This window comes from Oncorhynchus nerka, linkage group LG20, assembly GCF_034236695.1.
Source record: "Oncorhynchus nerka isolate Pitt River linkage group LG20, Oner_Uvic_2.0, whole genome shotgun sequence".
Lineage (NCBI taxonomy): Eukaryota > Metazoa > Chordata > Actinopteri > Salmoniformes > Salmonidae > Oncorhynchus > Oncorhynchus nerka.
Window position 1 is genome coordinate 64,957,221 of NC_088415.1, and position 21,263 is coordinate 64,978,483.

General features: G+C 42.7%; 1 protein-coding gene across 3 annotated transcripts in view; it reads right to left on the bottom strand.

Moving 5' to 3' along the window:
• spidr (scaffold protein involved in DNA repair) overlaps positions 1–21,263 on the bottom strand; it is an 80,938-nt gene that overhangs the window by 669 nt on the left and 59,006 nt on the right. For all 3 annotated transcript variants that reach the window (XM_029623451.2, XM_029623452.2, XM_029623453.2), the window contains 9 exons: positions 17,141–17,299; positions 9,744–9,831; positions 9,391–9,531; positions 9,139–9,198; positions 8,170–8,380; positions 7,654–7,890; positions 6,131–6,224; positions 5,849–5,963; positions 5,397–5,450 (listed from right to left, as the gene is read on the bottom strand). In XM_029623451.2, coding sequence (XP_029479311.2) covers positions 5,397–5,450; positions 5,849–5,963; positions 6,131–6,224; positions 7,654–7,890; positions 8,170–8,380; positions 9,139–9,198; positions 9,391–9,531; positions 9,744–9,831; positions 17,141–17,299 — 1,159 coding nt within the window. The remainder of the gene's footprint in view (positions 1–5,396; positions 5,451–5,848; positions 5,964–6,130; positions 6,225–7,653; positions 7,891–8,169; positions 8,381–9,138; positions 9,199–9,390; positions 9,532–9,743; positions 9,832–17,140; positions 17,300–21,263) is intronic.

Sequence of the window (21,263 nt, forward strand, 5' to 3'; positions counted from 1 at the left end):
ATTTTAAGAATGTGAAATGTCAGAATAATAGTAGAGAGAATGATTTATTTCAGCTTTTATTTCTTTCATCACATTCCCAGTGGGTCAGAAGTTTACATACACTCAATTAGTATTTGGTAGCATTACCTTTAAATTGTTTAACTTGGGTCAAACGTTTCAGGTAGCCTTCCACAAGCTTCCCACAATAAGTTTGGTGAATTTTGGTCCATTCTTCCTGACAGAGATGGTGTAACTGAGCCAGGTTTGTAGGCCTCCTTGCTCGCACACGCCTTTTCAGTTCTGCCCACACATTTTCTATGGGATTGAGGTCAGGGCTTTGAGATGACCACTTCAATACCTTGGCTCTGTTGTCCTTAAGCCATTTTGCCACAACTTTGTAAGTATGCTTGGGGTCATTGTCCATTTGGAAGACCCATTTGCGACCAAGCTTTAACTTCCTGACTGATATCTTGAGATGTTGCTTCAATATATTCATATCATTTCCCTACCTTATGATGCCATCTATTTTGTGAAGTGCACCAGTCCCTCCTGCAGCAAAGCACCCCCACAACATGATGCTGCCACCCCTGTGCTTCACAGTTGGGATGGTGTTCTTCGGCTTGCAAGCCTCCCCATTTTTCCTCCAAACATAACGATGGTGATTATGGCCAAACAGTTCTATTTTTGTTTCATCAGACCAGAGGACATTTATCCAAAAAGTATGATCTTCGTCCCCATGTGCAGTTGCAAACCGTAGTCTGGCTTTTTTAATGGCGGTTTTGGAGCAGTGGCTTCTTCCTTGCTGAGCAGTCTTTCAGGTTATGTCGATATAGGACTCGTTTAACTGTGGATATAGATACTTTTGTACCCGTTTCCTCCAGTATCTTCACAATGACCTTTGCTGTTGTTCTGTGATTGATTTTCACTTTTTGCACCAAAGTACATTCATCTCTAGGAGACAGAACGCTTCTCCTTCCTGAGCGGTATGACGGCTGCGTGGTCCCATGGTGTTGTCCCATTGACTCAAATTATCTCAATTAGCCTATCAGAAGCTTCTAAAGCCATGACATCATTTTCTGGAATTTTCCAAGCTGTATAAAGGCACAGTCAACTTTGTGTATGTACTTCTGACCCACTGGAATTGTGATACTGTGAATTATAAGTGAAATAATCTGTCTGTAAACAATTGTTGGAAAAATGACTTGTGTCATGCACAAAGTAGATGTCCTAACCGACTGGCCAAAACTATAGTTTGTTAACAAGACATTTGTGGAGTGTTTGAAAAACGAGTTTAAATGACTCCAACCTAAGTGTATGTAAACTTCCGACTTCAACTGTAGTAACCCGAGTCACAACTAGCACTCATGCTAACAATAAACATGTTACCTAATAACATTCAATAAACACTGTGACGCTATACAAATAGGCAACATAAATGTCAAGAAGAGCGTAACCTATGTGTATGTAAACTTCGGACTTCAACTGTAAAAACACAAGTTAGACATGCTCAATGAGAACAAAAGTTGGAGCTAAGCGAAGCATCAAAAGTTAGATACACTCTATAATATAATTTATAATGACAATATATTGTTATTAGATTGGGGGGGGGCATCCAGTGCAAAAACTCAATAGAAAATATTTGTATTGGGTATGTGGAGCTGATCCACCTCAATTAACCTGGATTGTTGGTTTGCCCTGGTTTTCAATAATGGATGTAAGCCAGGTTTTCAACAATATCCATTCTAGAATGCTGGATGATACAGTGCATTCAGAAAGTATTCAGCTCCCTAGACTTTTTCCATATTTTGTTATGTTACAGCCTTTTCCTAAAATAGATTAAATAGTTTTCCCCCCTCATCAATCAACACACAATAATACCCCATAATGACAAACAAAAATAAGGTTGACATTTTTGCTCATTTATTTAAAAAAAATATCACATTTACATAAGTGTTCTGACCCTTTACTGAGTACTTTCTTAAGGCACCTTTGGCAGAGATCACAGCCTTGAGTCTTCTTGGGTATGCCGCTACAAGCTTGACACACCAGTATTTGGGGAGTTTCTCCCATTCTTCTCTGCAGATCCTTTCAAGCTCTGCCAGGCTAGGCTGGATGGGGAGCGCCGTTACACAGCTATTTTCAGGTCTCTTCAGAGATGTTCGATCGGGTTCATGTTCGGGCTCTGGCTGGGCCACTCAAGGACATTCAGAAACTTGTCCCAAAGCCATTCCTGTGTTTTCTTGACTGTGTGCCAAGGGTCGTTGTCTTGTTGGAAGGCAAACCTTCACCCCAGTCTGAGGTTCTGAGCGCTCTGGAGCAGGTTTTCATCAAGGATCTCTCTGTACTTTGCTCTGTTCATCTTTCCCTCAATCCAGACTAGTCTTCCAGTCCCTGCCACTGAAAAACATCGCCACAGCATGATGCTGCCACCACCATGCTTCACCGTAGGGATGGCGCCAGGTTTCCTCCAGACGTGACGCTTGGCATTCAGGCCAAAGAGCTAAATCTTGGTTTCATCAGACCAGAGAATCTTGTTTCGCATGGTTAGATGCCTTTTGGCAAGCTCCAAGCGGGCTGTCATGTGCCTTTTACTGAGGAGTGGCTTCCGTCTGGCCACTCTACCATAAAGGCTTGATTGGTGGAGTGTTGTAGAGATGGTTTTCCTTCTGGAAGGTACTACCATCTCCACAGAGGAACTCTGGAGCTCTGTCAGAGTGAAGATCAGGTTATTGATCAACTCCCTGACCAAGGCCCTTCTCCCCGATTGCTCAGTTTGGCCAGGCAGCCAGCTCTAGGAAGAGAGTTGGTGGTTCCGAACTTCTTCCATTTAAGAATGATGGAGGCCACTGTGTTCTTGGGACCTTCAATGCTGCACAAATGTTTTGGTACCCTTCCCCAGATCTATGCCTTGACACAATCCTGTCTCAGAGTTCTATGGACAATTCCTTCAACCTCATGGCTTGGTTTTTGCTCTGACATGCACTGTCAACTATGGGACCTTGTGTAAACAAGTGTATGCCTTTCCAAATCATGATCAATCAATTTAACATAACACAAGTGGACTCCAATCAAGTTGTAGAAACATCAAGGATGATCAATGGAAACAGGATGTACCTAAGCTCAATTTCAAGTCATATAGCTAAGGGTCTGAATACTTACAGTACCCGTCAAACGTTTAGACACACCTACTCATTTAGTTTATTTATTTTTTACTATTTTCTACATATTAGAATAGTAGTGAAGACATCACAATTATGAAGTAACACATATGGAATCATGTAGTAACCAAAAAAGTGTTAAACAAATCAAAATATATTTTATATTTGAGATTTTTCAAAGTTGCCACCTTTTGCCTTGGTGACAGCTTTGCGCACAGTCTTGGCATTCTCGCAATCAGCTTAACAAAGTTAATTTGTGCAATTTCTTTCATTCTTTAAAAAAAATTATTTTTATTTTTACCCCTTTTTCTCCCCAATTTCGTGGTATCCAATTGTTGTAGTAGCTACTATCTTGTCTCATCGCTACAACTCCCGTACGGGCTCAGGAGAGACGAAGGTTAAAAGTCATGCGTCCTCCGATACACAACCCAACCAGCCGCACTGCTTCTTAACACAGCGCACATCCAACCCGGAAGTCAGCCGCACCAATGTGCCGGAGGAAACACTGTGTACCTGGCAACCTTGGTTAGCGCGCACTGCGCCCGTCCCGCCACAGGAGTCGCTGGTGCGCGATGAGACAAGGACATCCCTACCGACCAAGCCCTCCCTAACCCGGACGACGCTAGGCCAATTGTAGGTCGCCCCACGGACCTCCAGGTCGCGGCCTGGTTACGACAGAGCCTGAGCGCGAACCCAGAGTCTCTGATGGCACAGCTGGCGCTGCAGTACAGCGCCCTTAACCACTGCGCCACCCGGGAGGCCCCTTTCTTTCATTCTTAATGTGTGAGCCAAACAGTTGTGTTGTGACAAGGTAGGGGTGATATTTGGACTCATCAGACCAAAATACAGATTTCCACTGGTCTAATGTCCATTGCTCGTGTTTCTTGGCCCAAGCAAGTCTCGTCTTCTTATTGGTTTCCTTAGTAGTGGTTTCTTTGCAGCAATTTGGCCATGAAGGCCTGATTGACACAGTCTCCTCTGAACAGTTGATGTTGAGATGTGTCTGTTACTTGAACTCTGTGAAGTATTTATTTGGGATGAAGTCTGAGGTGCAGTTAACTCTAATGAACTTATCCTCTGCAGCAGAGGTAACTCTAGGTCTTCTTTTCCTGTGGCGGTCATCACGAGAGCCAGTTTCATCATAGCTCGATGGTTTTGCGACTGTACTTGAAGAAACTTTCAAAGTTCTTGAAAGGTTACGGATTTACTGACCTTCATGTCTTAAAGTAATGGATTGTCGTTTCTCTTTGCTTATTTGAGCAGTTCTTGCCATAATATGGACTTGGTCCTTTACCATATAGGGCTATCTTCTGTATACCAACCCTACCTTGTCACAACAAAACTGATTGGCTCACGCAATAAGGAAATAAATTGCACAAATGAACTTTTAACCAGGCAAACCTGTTAATTGAAATGCATTCCAGATGACTACCTCATGAAGCTGGTTGAGAGAATGCCGAGAGTGCGCAAAGCTGTCATCAAGGCAAAGTGTGGCTATTTTGAAGAAACTCAAATATGACATATATTTGGATTTGTTTAACACTTATTTGGTTACTACATGATTCCATATGCGTTAGTTTTGATGTATCACAATTATTCTACAACGTAGAAAATGTTAAAAAATAAAGAAAAACCCTTGAGTAGGTGTGTCCAAACTTTGGACTGGTACTGTATGCAAATAAGGTATTTTTGTTTATAATTTTTAATACATTTGCAAACATTTCTAAAAACCTGTTTTCACTTTGTCATTATGGGGTATTTTGTGTAGATTGATGAGGATTTGTATTTATCGAATCAGTTTTAGAATAAGGCTGTAACGTTACAAAATATGGAAAAAGGGAAGGGGTCTGAATACTTTACAAATGCACTGTATATGGTGGTCAGAGCCATATATTTAGATGTCAGAGCCTTATATTTAGATATTTGGCTTTGATGGTGGTATGTGGTGATACCAGTGTTTGTAGATTATAAGGAAATATAGATCCAACTCCAGCGATACTAGTATCATTTGGCTCTTCTTACAGTATTGCTCTGTGTAAGTAAGTCCCGCCATTGTTCTAAACAGCTCCCTTAACACAGTCTAACTATGGGATATCAGACAGATGACAATGATGTCACTTTCAGCAAACATACTGACAGTCTGACACATAGGAGGATCAAAATGCTATATCGGTGCACTAAACTGAGAGGTAAGTACTGTCTGCATAAAAAGGCAGGTACAGCGTATTACATAACATGTGAGAAAGAGAGAGAGCTCACCTCATGGCCAGAGGCTGCACAGTTCAACACAGACATGATGGTGCTCTGCTGGAGCTACAGTAGAGAGAATAGTCATCATACTAGTTGAATAAATGGTCTGGATTGGACTAAGCTTCTTCATATTATCAGTTTTATTCAATTATGTCATATTACATTACAGCACATACCATATAATAACGTAATAAGCTGTTATGAGCATTGACTTTGTCATAGCATTTTCAACAGTTTCATGTTTCCATTAATGATACAATCTAAGACTATATTTGACAGTGACACTAAGAAAATACAGAACTATTGGTATACACTTCAAGTGAAAAGATCTGAGAACACATCTTGATTAATATTAGATCAACCTTCCCTTTATATTACTTTATACTTTTGCACTGCTATGTAACACATTGAAAACACAGACATTTGCCAACACACAACCTAAACTCAAAATCTTGTCTCACCTTTACTTTCACAGTGAAGTCTCTCAGTGTAGAACAATTCATGAACACATCAAGCTGCATGTTCATGGTTGGTTGGTCAACCAGTGAATCACAAGCAACACAAAGGAATGCTTGACTGGGGACAAAAGACATAATGCAGATACTGACATCACATTTCAACCACAATACACAAGTTCCCTTTGCGATTTTTTAAAATTTTATTCTATTGGTAAACCAATAAGATTCAATCAGTTAATTAGGCTTATCCTCTATAGGTCATCAGCAGGTGAATTGAAGACTTACGGCTTTTGGGGTGCCATCTCCAAGCGGTCGCTCCCACACAGGCTGCAAACTGGCCAGGAGTAGGCCGTGTCCTCATCCACACCAACTATCACACCTACAAATCACCAACACAAACATCAGCACTAGCCAGAGAAACAAACCTCTCTAGGGCACCACACTGACTAAACTGGCAAGCAACATGGGTGGAAACTGGGACTGAGCAGTGTAACAATTGTATCAATATTATTGAGGTCACTGTGGTATGGATGAAAAAAGGAAAGATAAAACAAGCTCAGTAAGAAGATAAGAATGACATTTTAGGGTCAAAGGGGAAACAAATCAAGTTTGCAGCCCCAGATATTCTTATCTGTGCGTTGAAATGGATAGCAAGTATTTACTCCCTTAAAGAACTGACACAATCATAGTTAACAACTAGAGATATGCCCCCCCCCCCTCAACACACAGCTTATGTAAAATATATACATATTTAACAACCAATAAAAATAAAAATTCTGCCTTCACACAGAGCCAGGCAAACTGCCATAAGTTAGAACTTGCTTACGAGTGCAGATAACGACACATTATATGGCAGGTAGCCTAGTGGTTAGAGCGTTGGACTAGTAACCGAAAGGTTGCAAGATCAAATCCCCGAGCTGACAAGGTACAACTCTGTCGTTCTGCTCCTGAACAAGGCAGTTAACCCATGGTTCCTAGGCCGTCATTGAAAACAAGAACTTGTTCTTAACTAACTTGCCTAGTTAAATAAAGGTTAAAAAAATAGAGAAAAAATACCCTATTCTACACTACAGAGCCAAGCACAACTGTACCGTGCTGGCCTGGTTATGCATCTACCATAGCGTCTGGAGCCGTGCTGGAAATGACCATTTGAAAATAAACTATCTGAGCCAGCAAAGCACGGGTTCAGCACAGCATTCGGGTTGGCGTGAATAGTGTGAATCAGGCATTGGTGTTTGTTTTATTCAGCCAGCTGATCCAACATGGAAGACGAGTGAGAGAGACCTGAACTAATCCAAAGGGTTCACAGTTTCACCTTTGATCTCTCCTGTGACACAGGGTGCTAACAGATGCAACTTATCATGACTTACTCAAGATTCCCTTGTTGCATATAAGAGTTGCATATAAAATAGACTGTAGACAGACAGTGAATGCATTTTGTGCCAGTATCTTAAGGGCTATGTAGTTTGATTGGATCCCTTAATCAGATTCATACCATTATCCCTGAGTTTAGGATAACAGTATCATCACTTGATTACAGATAGATAGTCCACAGCTAGTTGCATTGGTGGGCCTTGAAAGGTTGTCACAACCAGTGGCTCAACCACTTGAGGGAAACTGTGAATGAGAGTGGAAGAACACAATGCCTTCGACTAAACACAAGAAGGCCTCTCTGTATTTGTTACTTTGTGCGAGACAAACAGGCAACAGCCACAACACACTCAAAACCGTTTGTCTGTCTCTCCAATAAAACAATTATCCAGGCTAACCCTGAAAAATAATTGATCAAAGAGGAGAGCGTGACTGACCCGAGAACATGCAGAGGGAGTTGGGTGGTGTTTCCGGACCCAGGGGATCCAGCGTCACATGTTGTGGTAAGGCCTGAGGAAGGACATGGGGCTGGGATTGAGGTAGGGGCTGAGGTAAGGGCTTTTCCTGGGACAATGACAGAGACCCTGGGCCCAGCGTGCTCTCGGTATGTGGGCAGCACACTGATACCAGAGGCCGCAGCTGCACAACTGACTGCTCCACACACAGGATCCCACCTGGAGAGAAATCATTGCATAGCTTCATAAAACAGTAGTTTGACCTGACATTGGAGGTGCTTTCATTATTAAGTTTTGGGGAAGCAGTAGCCATGTGACTTCAGATGTCCTACAGTATACAATACATAGTGGATAATGCAATATACACTATATAGTGACAGACTAGATGAATAACACCATGTATGCGTCCCAAATGGAACCCTATTCCATATGAAGTGCACTACATAGGGAATAGGGTGCCATTTGGGGAGTAGCCATGATATTGCAGTAAAACAGTACCATGCTCTCTGACTGCGTCCCTGAATGACAAGCGGAAGGTGCTGGGGGTGCTTATTGCCTTGGCGACAGAGGAAGAGAGCACACAGGAAGTGGTCACACACACAGCCAGCGTTCGTCTGCATGGTGGCCCATCGGACTGCTGCTCCTCCTGCAAACTGGGGTCAGTCACCACCAGCCAAACCTCCCCTGGGCTCTGATCACTACTCTGAGACTGGAGGGGAGAGAGATGGGGGGACAGACAGAGATGGTGGGGGCTATCATTCATATCGACCAAGATGATAATAAAGAGAGGAAGAGAAAGAGGGGATCAGTCGTTAGTGTAGATTATTAGAGAGACAAGGCGCGAGAGAGACAACGGGAGAAAGAGAGACAATGAGAGAGTGTGAGACAACGAGAGAGAGAGAGAGAGAGAGAGAGAGAGAGAGAGAGAGAGAGAGAGAGAGAGAAAAATGGTATGGGAGACTATGAGCTTACTTTCTAAGTGTCTTAGTGAATAAACGCCTTTCTGTCTGTATCTGTATGTGCATCAAACAAAAAGCATGAGTCTCTGCTGGCTCAGTCTGGTTGCTCGGAATCATCCATTTGATGACTGACATGAAAAGCAGAGTGGTATAGACAAAAAGCGTTGGACTTCGCCACACGCTCTGTTCTGGGCCTGTTATCTCCTTCCCGGTGGTCAAAGTGTAAAGGTTTCACTGATCAACAGTAAAAAAAAAAACTGGTAGATAATGTAGGTTAATGTAGGTTAATATGCATACAGATGGCGAAGGCAGTTTGCCTCGTCTTGTCAACACAGCAAGTTCAAATGATTCCCCACTGTCCACCACAGCAGGATGTGATCATGTTCCTGTCAACTCTTTAAATATGTTGTGTTACATCTACCCGTCTCTAATAAGATAAGATACAGATAACAGTTTCTCAGTCAGACTATACATTCTCATTGAAATCCAAGGATGCATTTGAAAGTACCTGCGTTCTCTTGTAGATGACAGTGGCGACAAAGCTACAACGATGGCTGTTGAGCTCACACTGAAATAGATGTGACAGGCCGTTACTACAATTCATATTTGATCGATTGCTACTGGCTCAACAAAGTCAGAGCGAAGGAAAAATGTGTCATCTGGTCTCAACAACTCAAATGTTTGGAGGAATAGTTGGGGAGGTAAACAGAGAGTTAGAATTCAGTTCTCGCCCTCTCTCTCTCTGTGTGTCACTAGTTACCTGCAGTATGTCTCTGAGGGTTTGTTCTGTAGGAGGCAGGTATAGAGAGGATAAAGGCTGTCCCTCTACAGGCTCCACAGAGCCCTCTTGGCCTGACAGCAGGTAACAGAAGCTTGGAGCTGGGCCTTTGTGTCTGCTGTCCTACAAACAAAACAAACACACAGAATCAAGATTATAATCCACTACGTGCAGGCAGTATTCATAGCCAGTTTCTTATTCTAACATAAATTAACCATAATAACATGGGTTATCAATATCAAATGGAAATACTGTATATACATTGTTCACGTAATTGAGTTTCAATTGCGGGAAAAGGCAGGATATGATTCACAACGGAATAATGAATAACCTACACCTTGACAGCTCTGGTTTTCTCCAAGTACTTTGAAAGGCATCACTGGTGGCCAGAGGCTGTCTATCAGGCTGAAGAGTCTGGTCCACCTGTGAGAGCGAGAGCAGAAGAAAGTGAGAGAGGGGTTGGAAAGGGAAAAGACAGTGAACGACAGGGTATACAGAGAGGGAGGTGCAACAATATCAGTTTGTTTCCCTTTTACGGAATGACAGATCTGTTAAGACAGGGCACTTTTTAGCTTTCACCGAATCAACAGAAAACATGCCGAGACTGGTGCGAGAGACACACTCTCGCGCTCTCTCTCGCACCTCTTTATCACTAGCAATCTGACTGCTGAAAAGACAAGCCTAGCCGTCTCCCTGCATAGACCTGCAGCGTAAAGACTTTTTGCAGAGAGCCTACATGCACCTTAGAGATGATTTGCAGACTACTCACACATCCAACCCTTACACACAAACACCCATAAACAAAACACACCCCCACTCAGAACTCACACTGCTGCTGTTCTTTTATATACTATTGATTCCACTACCCACTTTATATTTGTAAATCCAGTCCATTATTACTATGCATACCAATTTCATTTGTCTATTACTTCTACTACTTGTTATTGTGACTCTTTTCATCGCTATTATTGGTTAATGTACTGCATTGTTGAGGAAGCTATTACATAAGCATTTCGCTGCACCTTTCATACCCGCTGTAAACTGTGTATGTGAAGAAAACATTTCTTACACACACCAAAACATTTAACCGAGCAAACACCTTATGTAGGGTGTCCAATCAAAAACACATATTTAGACCAATGAGTAAAATCATTTTAATTGTGTAGATACTCTTCTAAGAAAATGAATGGTCCCAACCTTATGTCTCGATCATAATCCATTCAAAAGTTATTGTAGTTACTACCCTGGCCAAAATTAGAGTGACTAAATCAATGGAGGCCAGAGGAAAAAAAAGTGGTAATAAATCTGGAAAATAGCATTGTGTCAGCTAGCACAGATGCGGTGCGAGAATTTAGACTGACAGAATTTAGACTGACAGGCTCACCGGTGAACTTGTCTTTCTTCTCAAATCCGGAGGACATAAAACCACAGAGGTGAGATAGATATCGATTTTGAGACGTGACACTAAACATTTTCATATTTTAGTATAAGCTTTTCATATTAATGCAACAGTTTTAAAAGAGTTCTCACAAAAACAAGCGTATCTCTGAAATGTCAACGGAGCACTGAGCGTACCATAAGACTTTTATTGTCAAAACCTTTAACAATTCATTCAGTTCGGGGCAACAGAGCCCAGTACTTGTTATCGGATGTATTATGTTACGAAATCGGACTTCTTGGATTTAATGTTAATGACATGTTAGAGAAAGACCCCACTGAACGATTCAGAACATGAAGAATCATATTTGTCTTGGTAAAATGTATTTTATAACATAATGAAGTGAAATTTCATCACCAAAGCATCTTTTCACCCGCGCTATGTAAATCACACACAAAAACAAGTCTGGCTTCTATTGGTTTCAATTGTTGGTTTCAACTGACAATTTTGACACCTGAGGGCCTGGGTGTTGCTTTGAGGTGCCCCGTCTAGAAAATCCAACTAGGGGACCAACAGAGGAAGACCGAAAATAGCAATGCTTCAACCCCCAACCTAAATGCCCAGAAACAAAATAAATTAAACCTGTCCTTGAGTTCAGGGCCACCAGTTAGTCAGTGTGTGTGTGTGTGTGTGTGTGTGTGTGTGTGTGTGTGTGTGTGTGTGTGTGTGTGAGAGAGGTTGGGTTGATGTCATTACTATTCCTCCTCTTTGGTGCTGTGAACTCAGTCTGCCTCATTGGTTGTTAAAAACCGGTTCCACAGGGTGTCTGTGTACAGAACTGGCTCTGCACCCCGGGCTGGTCCAACAGGTCAGGATGAAGAATGAGCTCACCTCACACAACACTGACTTTGTTACCGAGACCTTTCTGTAGCTTTATTGTAACATTGTACAAGTAGGCTGATTTGCCTACTGAAGAATGCTGTTTAAGTACAGTAGTATGTGAGTACTGAAAAGAGGGAGTCAAGGACTCAGTGACAACACTAACATTTATCAAAAACTGATTTGACATGATTACAGTAACATGATCAAATTGTCGATTTAATGATGATTCAAATTGAGATTCTTAAGTGCCAACACATCAAAAACACTTGTTTAAGCTTTGATAAAGGCTTATTTAAAGATCAAGCCCCAGCTACTGTATATTCAGGGTTCCACAGTGCTACCTGGAATTTTAATTTAGGAGCCCCAGTCCGCCAAGATAAACGAAGGATTCTAGCTTTAATACCTCAAATATTTTTCATTGTGCTCCTATATTTCTTTGTGTGCGCCTACATTTTTCAACTTAGCAACATAAGTGTTCCTTGTTAAAAAAAAAATATATGTTTTTTAAAAGTCAGTGTAGAGCCCTGATATGGCAGGAATGTTTTGTTTAAGATAAGAGTATAAGATGGTGGCTACATGCGTTTGGACCAATCCCAAATTGACACCTAAACTACGCACTTCAGGAAATCAGAGGATTTTACAGGTGTAAGTAATATAGTTATCGCACCACCTTGACCTCAAGTGCATAGGGCATAGAGGTGCTTGCTCCTGAAGGGGATATATCCCTCATGGCGGACTGTAGACAACAACCCCCGCCTCCCCACCACCACATTATGGGATGCTTTCTGGCATAAATGAAGCCGTAAACACACTAACCCCTCCTCTAAATGTCCCCACACCAGTTCGCCAAAATGTTTCTAATCTGAGCTCCTAGAAAGTAAATCATAGGTCCAGTGCGAGCACCAATGATGTATCACTTTACATGTAAACATGGGACAGTGACATGGCAGGATGATCAGCGGGTGGCCATCTTGAACTCAGGTTGGAAAGTTATGAGAGTTAGAGTGTATTCGGAAGGTATTTAGACCCCTCCACTTTTTCTACATTTTGCTACGTTACAGACTTATTCTAAAATGGATTACATAGTTTTTTCCCCCTACACACAACACCCCATAATGACAACCAAAAAAATACAAAAACTGAAATATCACATTTACATAAGTATTCAGACGCTTTACTATGTACTTTGTTGAAGCAGCTTGAGCTGCTTGGGTATGATGCTATACGCATGGCACACCTGTACTTGGGGAGTTTCTCCCATGCTTCTCTGCAGATCCTCTCAAGCTCTGTCAGGTTGGATTGGGAGCATCGCTGCACAGCTTTTTTCAGGTCTCTCCAGAGATTTCGATCGGGTTCAAGGCAAGGCTCTGACTGGGTCACTCAAGGACATTCAAAGACTTGTCCCGAAGCCACTCATGTGTTGTCTTGGCTGTGTGCTTAAGGTCACTGCCTGTTGGAAGGTGAACCTTCATCACAGTCTGAGATCCTAAACTCAGTCTGAGATCCTAAGGATCGCTCTGTACTTTGCTCCCTTCATCTTTCCCTTGATCCTTACTAGTCTCCCAGTCCATGCAGCTGAAAAACATCCCCACAGCATGATGCTGCCACCACCATGCTTCACCTTAGGGATGGTGTCAGGTTTCCTCCAGACGTGACACTTGGCATTCAGGCCAAAGAGTTCATTCTTGGTTTCATCAGACCAGAGAGTCTTGTTTCTCATGAAGAGCCTTTTACGTTCCTTTTGGCAATCTCCAAGCGGGCTGTCGTGTGCCTTTTACTGAGGAGTGGCTTCCGTCTGGCCACTCTACCATAAAGGCCTGATTGGTGGAGTGCTGCAGAGATGGTTTTCCTTCTGGAAGGTTCTCCCATCTCCACAGAGGAACTCTGGAGCTCTGTCAGTGACTATCGGGTTCTTGGTAACCTTCCTGACCAAGGCCCTTCTCCCCCAATTTCTCAGTTTGGCCAGCAAGCTCTAGGAAGAGTCTTGGTAGTTCTAAACTTCTTCCATTTAAGAATGATGGAGGCCACTGTGTTCTTGGGGACCTTAAATGCTGCAGAAATTTTTTGGGACCCTTCCCCCCTAGGAGGGGTGCGTAACTTGAGTGGGTTGAGTCACTGACGTGATCTGCCTGTCCGGGTTGGCGCCCCCCTCGGGCTGGTGCTGTGGGGGAGATCTTTGTGGGTTATACTCGGCCTTGTCTCAGGGTAGTAGGTTGGTGGTTGAAGATAACCCCCTAGTGGTGTGGGGGCTGTGCTTTGGCAAAGTGGGTGGGGTCATATCCTGCCTGTTTGGCCCAGTCATCAGACAGGGCCAGTGTCTCCCGACCCCTCCTGTCTCAGCCTCCAGTATTTATGCTGCAATAGTTTGTGTCGGAGGGCTAGGGTCAGTCTGTTATATCTGGAGTATTTCTCCTGTCTTATCCGGTGTCCTGTGTGAACTTAAGTATGCTCCCTCTAATTCTCTCTTTCTTGGAGGACCTGAGCCCTAGGACAATGCCGCAGGACTACCTGGCCTGATGACTCCTTGCTGCCAGTCCCCAGTCCACCTGGTCATGCTGCTCCTCCAATTTAAACTCTCCTGCCTGCGGCTATGGAACCCTGACCTGTTCACTGGACGTGCTACCTTGTCCCTGACCTGCTGTTTTGGACTCTCTCTCTAACGCATCTGCTGTCTCAACCTCTGAATGCTCGGCTATGAAAAGCCAACAGACATTTACTCCTGAGGTATTAACCTGTTGCACACTCTGCAACCACTGTGATTATTATTATCTGACCCTGCTGGTCATCTATGAATGTTTTAACATCTTGGCCATATTCTGTTATAATCTCCACTCGGCACAGCCAGAAGAGGACAGGCCACCCCTCAGAGCCTAATTCCTCTCTAGGTTTCTTCCTAGGTTCTGGCCTTTCTAGGGAGTTTTTCCTAGCTACAGTGCTTCTAAAATCAAATCAAATCAAATTTATTTATATAGCCCTTCGTACATCAGCTGATATCTCAAAGTGCTGTACAGAAACCCAGCCTAAAACCCCAAACAGCAAACAATGCAGGTGTAAAAGCACGGTGGCTAGGAAAAACTCCCAGAAAGGCCAAAACCTAGGAAGAAACCTGAGAGGAACCAGGCTATGTGGGGTGGCCATTCCTGGCTGTGCTAGGTTTAACAGAACATGACCAAGATGTTCAAATGTTCATAAATGACCAGCATGGTCTGGCAGAACAGTTGAAACTGGAGCAGCAGCACAGTCAGGTGGACTGGGGACAGCAAGGAGTCATTGTCAGGTAGTCCTAGGTCCTAGGGCTCAGGTCCTCCGAGAGAGAAAGAAAGAGAGAATTAGAGAGAGCATTGTGGGGTGGCTCCTCTTCTGGCTGTGCCGGGTGGAGATTATAACAGAACGTCTGTTCAAATGTTCATAAATGACCAGCATGGTTGAATAATAATAACTTCTACATCTGCATTGCTTGCTGTTTGAGGTTTTAGGCTGGGTTTCTGTTTAGCACTTTGTGACATCGGCTGATGTAAAAAGGGCTTTATAAATACATTTGATTGATTGATTTTTTTATCACCACCTGGTACGGCAACTGCACAGCCCACAACCGCAGGGCTCTCCAGAGGGTGGTGCGGTCTGCACAACGCATCACCAGGGGCAAACTACCTGCCTTCCAGGACACCTACAGTACCAGAGCCAAAAAGACCATCAAGGACAAAAACCACCCAAGCCCGTGCCTGTTCACCCCGTAATTACCATCCAGAAGGTGAGGTCAGTACAGGTGCATCAAAGCTGGGACCGAGAGACTGAAAAACAGCTTCTACTTCAAGGGCATCAGACTGTTAAACAGCCATCACTAACACAGAGGCTGCTGCCTACATACAGACTTGAAATCATTGGCCACTTGAATAAACGGATCACTAGTCACTTTAATAATGATGTCTTGCATTACTTATCACATATGTATTTTATACCATCTACTGCATCTTGCCTATGCCGGTAAGTCATCGCTCCTCCATATATTAATATGTTCATATTCTTTTTCCATCCCTTTACTTTGATTTTTGTGTATTAGGTAGTTGTTGTGGAATTGTTAGATATTACTTGTTAGATATTGCTGCACTGTCCGAACTAGAAGCACAAACATTTTGCTACACTCACAATAGCATCTGCTAACCATGTGTATGTGACCAAGAAAATTTGATTTGACGTTGAAACGTTAGCTAGCTAACGGTCTGACTGACCTTGTTAGGCAACAACTTTTCACACCATAAACTAAATTATTTGATCAGCTAAGTTAGCTAATGTTGCTCAACATTTATCTTGCTAGCCAAAAGAGAATTCAATCCAGCTACTGTAGCAAGATACTTAACAATCCTAACAATTCTTGTTCCACCACACTTGTTCCCTCACCTCAAACTTTCCAAATGCCAGTTTTTCGGTTACAGCTCATGAAGTACGCTGCATCACCTTCTCAACTCAGTCTCTAGGCTTCTCACCTACCTCTTCATTGTCATTCAGGGGACTCACTAGTGTGTTGTATCTGGCAAACTGCCTTCCCACTGTCCGCTGTCTTTCCAGAGCGCGCGCTGAAGCTGTAACTAGCAAGTTGGCTGTCTCTTCTCTCTTCAGTCGCATGCTTGGATACATACAGTATTGCTCCAAACGTGCATCACTGGTTCTACTTACAGCCATTAGTGACCCGAACCCGCATATTAGACAAGCCCGCACCCAAAAATGTGTACATTTACTCATCAGATCTACAGAAATCTCGTAGTTTACCTATTTTGGATTAAAAACGTTGAATTTCGCCAAAAAGTGTCTAGTTTGCATCCCTGTTACATAGACAGGTGTGTGCCTTTCCAAATTGTGTTCAATCAATTGAATTGACCACAGGTGGACTCCAATCAAGTTGTAGAAACATCTCAAGGACGATCCATTGAAACAGGATGCACCTGAGCTCAATTTTGAGTCTCATAGCAAAGAGTCTTAATACTTAATAATGTATTTCTGTTTTGATTTTTTTTATACATTTGCTAACATTTCTAAAAACCTGTTTTCCCTTTGTCATTGAGGTATTGTGTGTAGATTGATGAGGAAAAATAACAATTTCATAAATTTTTAGAATAAGGCTGTAACGTAACAAAATGTGGAAAAAGTGAAGGGGCCTGAAAACTTTCCGAATGCACTCTAGGTTAAATGAGGGCAGTGGAAACTGGCCATGGATTTCATATCAGGGACACAAATGGTAGATATCTAACGTTCACAGTTCACACCTGTTTTTGTAGCTTTAACCTCAGGCCTAAGCCCAGGACTACGTTGGCCTTGTTCGGGACCTAGAACAGATAACCTCACGAATAATCATCAAAATCTTAATACATATTTGAATCTTAATACAGGAAAATACATACCTCTGGCTAACAATAGTCTGTAGCCCTGGGTTGAAGTTCAAACGAAAGGCCTGCAGTGTGTGTGTGACTCTCTCACCTTTCCCGAGTGACCCGCTGCACCACTTTGATGGCTCGCAGGACGCAGGTCCGGCCCTCCCACTTCCTGGTGTAGAGGTGGAGGGGGTCCTCAGACGGCAGAGGGTGGAGCTGGACCATGCTGAACATCCCATAGCCGTCCTGGACCAGCACACACAGCCTGGAACACACAAACACAGGGAGAACGTAACACACAGCCTGGGCCTCATAGAAACAGGTAGAATTTAGTTAAATAAACCGAGGGCTGCAAGACAAGTTAGTCATTTGCCAGTCCATTGACTATTATTTCAAATCTGTATTGGTATATTAATGTGTGTTGGTGAGGGTGTAAGAATACAACATTAACTGAACACACATTATGAACCAAACTCAAAGCTTTGTGATTTGGGCTTGTATTGACATTTTAAAGTTGAGGTGTTGGAGGTTGGTTTGACAGGCTGGCTGCTGAGATTGAGAACCGTTGGCCTAGTAAACAAGATGTGCTGTTCTGCCACAGAACTCTGCTGCTCTCAGCAACCAAGAAAGAGAAGGAGATAGCAGAAGGAGTTCAAATCAAATTGTATTTGTCACATGCACCGAATACAACAGGTGTAGACCTAACAGTGAAACGCTTACTTACAAGCCCCTAGCCAACGATGCAGATTTAAGAAAATGCCTAAAAAACATATTTTTTTAAAGGTATGAGATAAGAATACCAAATAATTAAAGAGCAGCAGTAAATGACAATAGCGGGGCTATATACAGGGGGTACCGGAACAGAGTCAATGTGCGGGGGCACTGGTGTCGAGGTAATTGAGGTAATATGTACACGTAGGTAGAGTTATTAAAGTGACAATACATAGATAATAACAGAGAGTAGCAGCAGCGTAGAAGAGGGTGGCTGTAGTGCCTTGCGGTCGGAGGCTGAGCAGTTGCCATACCAGGCAGTGATGCAACCCGTCAGGATGCTCTCGATGGTGCAGCTATAAAACCGGTATCATAAGGAGTTACTAGAAGTAGTCAGAAGGAGTTACTAGGACTAACAGCGGGATATCAGAGGGAGTCAACAGGAGGAGTTAATATGAGTTAGCAGAAGGAGATAGCAGAAAAAGACAGGATTTCAAGTCAGCCCTTCAAGTCCAGACACAGCCGCTGTACTGTACCAGTCCTTAGAGGGTAAACAGTGCTGTTCATAACCCCCAGTTAAAAGATACCAGAGAGGGGAGTGGACTCTTAGTGCTCTATGCCCTCCGTCAGGAGAGGGGGAGGAAAAACAGTGGGAGGAGTAGGAAGGAGAGGTGTGTAATGGACGAAAGTTCAAGGCTAACCAAGCATTTGCATTTCCCAGACACTAGGAACGTTTTGAGTCTGTTGGTTTCCATTCCAGCCACCTGCTTGGCTATATAAACTGTGTTGTAAACATTGGTCTGTGTTTATTTCTCATCTACATCATACCAAGTTGCTAGGGAACAGTACAGCGTTTTATTGTTAACAATTACCAATCCATAACCTACTTACACAGTGCTGTAAATGGTTGAGTCCAATAATCAAAAGAAGAAACATTCTTCTACACTATAAGGTGTTATCAGTTAAATTATGGAACTGCATACATGGGAGGTCCATGGGGAATGTCTGAAAAAGTCTGAATATGTGGATCATGATGCATTTCATGGCAATATACAGAGAGCATACAAAACATTTAGAACACCTGGTCTTTCCATGAAAGGCTGATCATGTGAATTACGGTGACTGCTATGATCCCTTATTTATGTCACTTGTTAATTAAATCAACTCCAAAATCACTGTAGATGAAGGGGAGGAGACAAGTTAAAGAAGGATTTTAAAGTATTGAGACATGCATTGTGTGTGCTATTCAGAGGGTGAATTGGCAAGACAAAAGTGATTTTGAACGGGGTATGGTCGTAGGTGCCAGACACACCGGTTTGTGTCAAGAACTGCAACGCTGCTGGTTTCTCACGCTCAACAGTTTCCCGTGTGTATCAAGAATGGTCCACCACCCAATGGACATCCAGCCAACTTGACAACTGTGGAAAGCATTGGAGTCAACATGAGCCAGCATCCCTGTGGAACGCTTTTGACACCTTGTAGAGTCCATGCCCCGACGAATTGAGGCTGTTCTCATGGCAAAGGGGGGGGGGGTGCGACTCATTATTAGGAAATTGTTCCAAAGGTTTGATATACTCAGTGTATCTCCATTAACAACATACAGATTTTAGGGAAAACAATTTGTCAGGTAATTTATCTAGCGATGACCTAAGGGGAGAAATTGAACTTTTGCGTGGTAAATATTATCATCTGCTGTCAATCAGATCAAGCCAAAACACTACTCTTGGGTGAAGCAATCTAAAGTTATCCTAATCGGAATACTGATCGTAACTAAACAACGTTTAAGACACTGGGCATCTATCAATCAGTATATTTAGAAAGGATTCAGACCCCTAGACTTTTTCCACATTTTGTTAGGTTACAGCTTTATTCTAAAATGTATTAAATAGTTTTTTTCCCCCTCATCAATCTACACACACAAAAAAAATATGCAAATAAATTATAAAACATTTATCTCTGCACAGCTTTATTCAGATCAATCCTGAGATGTTCAATCCTATTCAAGTCCAGGCTCTGGCTGGGCCACTCAAGGACATTCAGAGAAACTCCTGCGTTGTCTTGGCTGTGTGCTTATGGGTCGTTGTCCTGTTGGAAGGTGAACCTTCACCCCAGTCGGAGGTCTTGAGCACTCTGGAGCAGGTTTTCATCAAGGATCTCTCTGTACTTTGCTCCGTTCATCTTTCCCTCCATCCTGACCAGTCTTCCAGTACCTGCCGCTGAAAAACATCCCCACAGCATGATGCTGCCACCACCATGCTTCACAGTAGGGATGGCGCCAGGTTTCCTCCAGACGTGATGCTTGGAATTCAGGCAAAATACTTCAATCTTGGTTTCATCAGACCAGAGAATCTTGCTTCTCATGAATGATCATCCGAGAGTCCTTCAGGTACCTTTTGGCAAACTTCAAGTAGGCCGTCATGTGCCTTTTACTGAGGAGTGGCTTCCGTCTGACCACTCTACCATAACGGCCTGATTGGTGGAGTGCTGCAGAGATGGTTTTCCTTCTAGAAGGTTCTCCCATTTCCACAGAGGATCTCTGGAGCTCTGTCAGTGGCCATCGGGTTCTTGGTCACCTCCTTGACCAAAGCCCTTCTCCCCCGATTGCTCAGTTTGAATTTACCACAGGTGGACTCCAATGGAAACAGGATGCACCTGAACTCAATTTCAAGTCTCATAGCAACGGGTCTGAAAACTTAGTTACCTGCTTTTTTTATTTTTAATACATTTGCAAAAAAGTCTAAAAAACTATTTTTGCTTTTTCAATTGTGTGTAGATGGATTAAAACAAAAATAATCTCAAATTTTAGAATAGGGTTGTAAAGTAATAAAATGTGGAAAAAGTCAAGGGGTCTGAATACTTTCAGGCTGTAATCAGGTAATCATCCTCCATGTGTAGTAATGCTGTATTCAGTTATAAGAGTGTAATCCTATCTGTTTTAAATCTAATATGATTAATAAAACAACACAGGGAGGGACAGAGAAGCAGTCTAATATTAAATTGTTTACAGTGACACTAAATATAGTGTTGACATATGTCTCCAGTTACAGCTAGTATCTCTGCGCTCCGGTCAAGACATTTGTGCATTTGTTTATCTTAGTGCATATTTTCCACCAAATACACATTAATAGCTACATTCATTTGGGAGATTTTTCATTTTGGACAGAACTGAAAAATATCCTGTAGTACTCTCTGACTAAACTTCTATTTTGCAAATGTTGAAAAATAACCACAGAGATCTAAAATCAGAGCATGCATAAAATAGTCTTAACTGGAATAGCTAATTTTGTCCAATGTAAACAGTCACTGTTTTAAAGTCAACTGCGGCACAAAACTTAGCCTACACAGGTTTCTCTTTCTTTTCTTTTTTTTAACAGCAGAGCCTGTTCAAACCTGAAATCCTAAAGTGAAAGCTAATCGGTGAAGAGAGAGAGAGAAAGTTGGGAGAAAGGTAAGAGGGGGGAGTCTTGTGGTATTACCATCTTGACATAACCACCCATCTATCCAGCCCCTAAACTAAA